Genomic DNA, 7,403 nt, shown 5'->3' with positions numbered 1-7,403 from the left:
GCCTTGCACCAGTTTAACACACGCGCCTTGTAACCAGAGAAAATATTTTGGCAACTGAGGTAGATGAAGGAAGTTCTGAACCTGGTAAGAGAGAAATGACATGAGAACATGTGAAGTGGCAGAAATACCACTGCTTAAAGTGGCACAGTTGTAGAACTATCTCAGCTATGGTGCCCAACCAGTTTAGGGGAGCTCTGTGTCAGTATTGTCACCTTACTGGGTAGAGAGCAGCTTCAGAACAGCAGTCTTTATAAACGGCTGGACAGAAAAAGTTAATACTGCAGGATTTTATTAACATCTGAGTGATTACGCTTAGATCGTCTTCTCCTTTGAAACCTGGGAAGCCAACAGGGATACAGTTAAGTGAGAGACTAAGGGGAGAGCAAAAGACAGAACCAATCTAAACAACAGAGGAATGTTCTCAGCTCAAGCTGCTGCTCGAACTGCTGCTCCCTGCTCTCCCACTTGCCTACAATGGTATGTGTAATTACTCCACAATTAAAGTGCCTTTGCTCGTCTGTGTGTGGACCTCGCAGTGCCTGGTGACCACACTCAACCTTGTCAACAATGTGGCCTGGACACACCAGGCTATTTGACATAAGTGAGTCGGTGAGTGACAAAATGAGGACAGGGTTAAAAAGTAAAACAACATTTCCCTTTTAGATGATGATGCCGCTGCAGGAAAAGGCAGCTGTTCTGATCGCTATCTTGCAACAGGTCCACCTGCTACAATTTTACAACTTCAGCTCTATTTGAATTAAATTCTTCCCTTTTGTTTCAGATCTTTCATGTCATCTACCTTCATTTAAAAGTCTATTTTTGTTACTCCTTCCTTTCTCTTTATATGACATTTCCTCTGCTGTCTCATTTTCTTCTCTTACTCTAGTCTGACCACAAGAATGCAGGGTGACTGTCGCTGCTCTACTGTCCACGCATGCATAGTAATCACTGGCCCTGACAGGCACACACACAGACTGTAAATCACACTGATGCACATGCACACTATCAAACAAGCAAAAACATTTAAGACCTCAACAGTTGGCATTTGGTTTCATTTTAAGCATAACAGTTTTTAAATGAACCCTCATCCACATGTTTGCATATACTGTACACAACCATATACTCTTCACTTCCTTTCCAACATACATTAATTGGGAGACTAGTTTTATTTCTGCACATTTAAGCACTGTAAGAGGAAACAGACCAAGGGGGAAAAATACGATAAACAAAGATATATATAGCTATTTGTGTGTATTTGTATGTGTTTTGTGGGAACTGCGGCGCAATTTCCACCCATACTGGGCTTTTCCTATGCAGTCCTCCTAAAGGTGCCATAGTCCGCATTGCTTGTTAAATTCAGTAAGTAATGAGAGAGCAGCTGGCTTCTCTTTCATTAAAAAAAAAAAGAAAAAAAAAGGCATTGCTTAACATATAAATAAAAATACCAAGAAAAAAATTTAAGTATGTCTTTTTTTCCCCTCAAGTTCATTTAATTACTGGAAAAAGACCAAGTCTACATTTAACAAGCCAACCCTAACTCACTGGTCCAGTTTCAACAATCATTAGTATGTTGGAAATACAAATGAGTTCCATTGCAATCATATCAAGAATTTCTTTTCACACAGAGTTTATCTTGTAAACAAACAAAGAAGCTACCCTAATCCCTTGTGTGCAGTTCATACAATAGTGGCTAAAATGCCTACAGACAGCATTTTAACATGCAATTCTGTCTCTTATCTTAACTTACAAAGTCAGTAATTTCATAAGACCATTTAAAAATACAAATAAACCAAATTCACATCTGTAATATTGATAAACCATCCAAATAAACTTCCACATAAGCACCCGAGAGGTTAAAAGTCATATAATCATGCAAGGGAAAATGTACAGCAGCTACCAATCTGGTGACCTGCCTGGCAGTCCCATTTAGTAGCAAATATGAGATGTATTTCTAGCTTTCCCTCAAAAGGGAAAGCAGAAAAAGGAATCTGCAGATGCAGCCAGAACTCCAGCATGACACGACTCAGTCTGCCTTATGAAGATGGTAAAAAAAATGCAGCTGGGCATGCCTGGTTTTCTCTCATCTGAGCTCTCACTTCTTTCCCTCTTTTGGACTGTCTTCATAGAACTGAGGCTAAGAAAGTCATCTACAACTTAAAATCAGACTGAAAGTTAGCTGACGAGCTCCTTAAAAATTGAAAGGCTTTATTTTAAAGGACCCAAGCTCATACAGAGTCCATCCCTGCACATCTTAATGCTGAGTGTCCTTAAGCAAATACACTGAAGCTCTACCAGCAGCACCAGAGCCGTTTGTGAACAATATAAAAAGAGAGGCAGGGAAAATTTGCCACTAGACTCAAAGCCACCATGTCAGTCTTCCTGGTATGAAAACGTGTGTCATCTTGGTTTGCGGTTCTGTTCAGACAACAGCAGGTTATTTAGCTTGATTACAATGTTGGCAAAATCAGTGAGGTCCACAAAGTCCGAGGTGATGATGTTGACTCCGTCCACCCCTGGCCTCTGAGCCTCAACCCAGGACATGATGGTTGGCAGGTTTCTAGAGCCAAAAAGGAAGAAAGTCTGTATCAGCAAGCAAAGCATTACGGCAATTATTGTTGCACCGAACATCCTGCTATTTAAATTTGAATCAAAACCAAATTCATGACCTTGCAAATACACACAAAAAATATCCACTGGCAAGGTTTTGTATTTTAGTTTTATAGTTATGTCTACAACACTGTCAAAAATCTAATCAGTAGTTCCTTACTTGACTGTTTCTCTTTCTGCCAGATTTCATTAAGAGCTGTTGACTGACTTTTGAGATATGTCACAATGTGGGAGAAAGTGGACATATTGGAGAAAGAAAATTAAAGGGACGGACATTTTTGTCCATCTGTCAGGGAGACAGTGCTTTTCCCCCATTCAGAATCAATGCTTTATATATTTTAGTTCCTGGCATAGACACAAACACAGCGATGCTGTAGCCGTATCACTTCTAACACCCTCTGATTCTTCACTATGTTTCAGTCACCAGCAGAACAAAACCAGGAAGTCACATTGTTTATCCAGCAGTGATAAACAATCCCATTTCCTCGGAAGTGCAAAATTAGGCTACCTCCTGTCTCGCCGTAGTGTCTGTTCAGAAGTTTTATACCCTGATATTGGTGCCCAGTGGCAGATGTAAGGGCATAGAGAGTAGAATACCCGTACATCAAGTCAAGACTTCCACTGACGATAAAAAAGCCAGATGACAGCAAACAAATTGTGAAAATCATATGCCTTTGCTTACGAAGAATACAATCTCTTAAGAGTTATGAAAAGTTATGATTTATGTTTTGTGCACTGTTTTCCCCCCCCGATTCAGTCAATATAATGATAGATGCAAAACATGTTCTTATAACTTACTGTGTTACAGGATGTGCTCTAAGATCTGCAGTGTTTCTTGCAATGTAGTTTTTCAATATTTTTAGAATTTCTTCTTTTTCTGGCCTTTTAAGGCATGTGCAAAGCCAGCGTTTGACTTTGTTCCATGCATTTCATTAGGACCATTAACTCTACTGACCTCTACTGGCCACAAACTATAATAAATGAATGAAGATGAGCAGTAGAGGAAGCAGTTATTCTTGAGATTTTTTTCAGAGTTGTTATGTTAAAACTGTCATACAAATATGATCCATGATTCCCTCTACACCATCCAATCGCAGTCACGGACCTCTCCACCAGGTAGCTGCGCAGGCCCCAGAGCAACCCCTTAGCCACAGTGTTGACAGTGGGAGTGAGGATGGCCTGGGATACATGGAAGGAACCCTGCTTGTCTCTTTCCTTCAGCGTAGTTTCCAGGAACTAGAAGGCAGAAATTTGAATGAAAAAATCTCATGTGAAGAGAATGCATTTAAATATCTTTAGTTAGAAAAAGAACAAAATGGAGACCGCAAGAGATAAAACACGATTATTATTTTCTAACCTCTATGAGCTTGATGGGCTCAGTGGTGTTTGCCCAGGGAGCAGGGATCTTGTTGCCAGGCCACATGACAGGAACGCCTTGGGCTGAAGGATGATGGTAGAACACAATCACCTGTCAAGAGAAAAAATAAATAAAAGTTGGTGATCAGATGTCTGCAGACAAAAAGACTTCAGGCGAGTTCTGTGATCCATTTTGCAGTGCAAAACATAAAGTACCCAAAAATATACCCCCCCAAACCAATGACCCTAGCATGGTGAAACACCTGACCTCAAAGTTAGTGAATGATTACAGATAACTGAGCATAGATGGTGGTATCTGCATGTTTCACCCTTACTGGAGATTTAATATTCAGCAGGAAATCTATGTTGTAGCTACGTCATAACCACAAACCCCTCTGAAGCCCTATGCCATGGCCTACGAGGTAACCTCTGCACCTCCCTAGAAACATAAGTACACGTTGGGTCAACACAGTCCACAACTACGACCACAACAATGAGCTGGGAGTGAGCAGGTAAAAAAGTCCCAGCATTTTGGGGGGTTTGTTTCTATCAGCCGTATTCAAAACACTGGGACAGGACCACAAGGTAACACAATTCACCAAACACAAGCACAAACACCAGCAACGATGTGCGCCACTGATGTGTCTAAAAAGAGTCCTCACAGAAGTCTAAATCTGGGCTTATGTGTAACTGGAAAAATATCTGACCAGAACAGTCTTCATCCACAGTGACTTGGCAGAGATGCAATAGAAAAGTCAGAAGAAGTTTGAGTTGTGGGTTTCTCATAATGCCAAAAAAGAGTGAGGAGGAAAGCTGCCCTTTTCACCTACAAACTGTGCACTTTGTGCTCTACTCTCACTGTCTGCCCTGCACTTCATCTCCTTGTTCTTTGCCAACTAAGCCAGTTACAGATTAGGGTCATGGGAACAGGAATGATAGTATCTGAACATAAACATGCACTGACTGTAGTAATGTAATGCAGACGCAGAAGTACTCACACTTTAGCTGGAGGTAAGAATATGAAAGAGTAATATCGGAGACACCAAAAGACAAAGAAAAATTGAAACGTTTTTAGCTACAAAAATCTGGAAGGATAAATGTAGGTTAGTTTATGAAACAAGTGCTAATAGGATGATACTTGCCACTAATTCTTGCCCTGGAAAATCACAGTTGGAAGGGATTACCTGTGCACAGAGGTCACGCTAACACACCACTACACGAACACCTGTCTACTCCTTTTACTTGTAGGTGTACACCACATTTCAGAGGTTTGTGGAAGTCACTTAATATGTGCATTTTATAAATATCAAACTGATTAGAGATAGGGCACCCTGGTGGTTAGCACTGTTGCCTCACACCAAGAAGCTCCTGTTCAAATCCAGCATCTGGTCACATCTGGTGAGTTTTTATGTTCTCACCATGTATGAGTGGGTTCTCTCCAGTTAGTGGGTTTAGGTAAATTGGTAACTCTAAATTACACATACCCACCTCTCTGTGATAGTTATGCAACAGTTCCAACCAGGGTGTACCCCTGTTGGAGTCAGAACAACATGTGTGCTTATTACTTGGAGCATCTCACCATGAGTCCAAGTTTTGAGGAAATGGATCAAAAAGATGAAAATGTGGAATGTGAAATGTGGTAAAAGTGAAGGTGCTGGAGGACTGCTTGGAGTCACGTGACTTAAGGAGATCATGAAAAAAGAAAAACTATCACTCCATTTTGCAATACCTTGCCATAGCCTGTGACACCACGTACTTGGAACCACTTTCCTCCTCCAAAAGGCCAATGACCCAGACATAACTCCAAATTGCAAGAACTATTTAAGGAATAAGTCAGCTGACTGTCTGCACAGTGAATGAATCTCAGCCCTGCTGAGCTGTCATGGCCAAAAGAAAAGTACATGAAACCAGTCCAACTAGTGGCAGCGCCCTAATAAGGTGTAGGCTGATATGTTCCCAGATGACTTCTGTGAAGGCCAAAAGCCTGCAAGGCTGTGATTTCTAAAGATGGGAGATTATTGGAAAAAGCAAAGCTGAGTTTTTTGTTTTTTAAATTGTTGTGACTTATTTCTGTTCACTCTGCCACTCATATAATGAATACAAGTATGATATTCGGGTTGGATATTTCATGAAAACATTTGACAGATACATTTACCTGTTGCTACATACAACAAGCACACAAACATTTTTGCAACAAAGGCCGTCAGTACTGATGCAGTCTGATCGCACCTGGTATTTCTTCTCCCAGAGATAGTCCAGAGTGACGTTCTCCACCGCACAGTTATTGCACAGTTTGCTGCCAAATACTTCTTGGAGCATGCTGATGAGGTAAACGTGGTGCTCTGCCTCCATTGCATAGTAATGGTTAAAGTCCAGGAACACCACCTACATAAATTAAACATCAAACATAATCAGTTAGTAGTGTAAATGTAGCTCATTTATTTACATGTTTTATGTTTAGAAATTTTTAAAATGTGCTTCTCACCTCTTTCCTGTGTCTGCCCAGGAAGGAGCTGATTTCTAACAGGCCATCCCTCACCTTTGTGAGAATACAGGGTGAAGAGCCAGAGATCAGGATACAAATTTACAAATCTTAAAGTCTCTCAGTCATGAACTGATGCAGAAAGGCTACTGTTTTTTTTAAAAGTCAGCATATTAGAACGCCAAAGAGCAGCTTAAATATTTTAGTGAGTGCGGCACTGCAAAACTCCACCAAAATATTTCACAAAATAAAGGTTAATAGAGTCAAATATCAACCTGTATACAGTTACAGCTGCTAATGCCACTGACATCAGAAAATCTTGAATATGCATTTCTTTATTAAATATTCTTCAGTCACATGGTCAAGTTATGACAGAATCTTTGTAATCAAAGAGTTCCTCATGTAGGGAAAAGAATCACCCATCTTTATAGCTAAACGTTACCCTCTGATCCTTGCTTAAGGTCATCTCTGCCCACTATTAGCAACATCAACTGCAACACAGTACTAGAAGAAAACAGTCACTGTTCATACTGGGAGAAAATTAAAGCTTGTATTCAAATGTCGTTTTAGCATTCTAGGACTGGAGCTGGCACAAAAGCATTCAGCACAGAAGGAAAATATCAGATTGTGACAGATTAAAATGAAAAATGTAACACATAAAAGTAAATGAGGGAGACCAGCTCAACAGTCACAATAACAACCCAAAACGGCAGTAAAAGTTTACTCCTCCGCTCACCTTGTGTCCAAAGAGGCCATGAATGAAGTAGATTTCATTTCCAGGCTCGCCTGGTTTTGCGGACACCCTGAGGTCAAAGTAGCGAATTCCTGCATCCAGCTGCTCCTTAAAAGTCAGGTTCTGGCGACACAGACCACATCACATTATACATAATAAGAAGCTGAGAAACACAGACACTAGACTGTAAAACACAGATCTCAAAAATGTATCATTTAGGCTAAT

At 40.5% G+C, this 7,403-nt stretch overlaps 1 protein-coding gene across 2 annotated transcripts in view; it reads right to left on the bottom strand.

Moving 5' to 3' along the window:
• Positions 1-271: 271 nt before the first annotated feature.
• Positions 272-7,403, bottom strand: part of plcxd2 (phosphatidylinositol-specific phospholipase C, X domain containing 2) — an 8,031-nt gene continuing 899 nt past the window's right edge. The window contains exons 3-8 of one of the 2 annotated variants that reach the window (XM_014340103.2): positions 7,182-7,301; positions 6,449-6,502; positions 6,193-6,348; positions 3,965-4,075; positions 3,665-3,843; positions 272-2,557 (exon numbers count right to left, since the gene is read on the bottom strand). In XM_014340103.2, coding sequence (XP_014195589.1) covers positions 2,398-2,557; positions 3,665-3,843; positions 3,965-4,075; positions 6,193-6,348; positions 6,449-6,502; positions 7,182-7,301 — 780 coding nt within the window. In that variant the 3' untranslated portion in view covers positions 272-2,397. The remainder of the gene's footprint in view (positions 2,558-3,664; positions 3,844-3,964; positions 4,076-6,192; positions 6,349-6,448; positions 6,503-7,181; positions 7,302-7,403) is intronic. The other variant, XM_014340105.2, reaches the window with a different exon arrangement.

The sequence above is a fragment of the Haplochromis burtoni genome, unplaced genomic scaffold (genome assembly GCF_018398535.1).
Source record: "Haplochromis burtoni strain Fernald_Lab_line unplaced genomic scaffold, NCSU_Asbu1 Contig_331, whole genome shotgun sequence".
Taxonomy (NCBI): Eukaryota; Metazoa; Chordata; class Actinopteri; order Cichliformes; family Cichlidae; genus Haplochromis; species Haplochromis burtoni.
The sequence above is the reverse complement of the archived record's forward strand: the minus strand, read 5'-3'. Positions and strand labels throughout refer to the sequence as shown.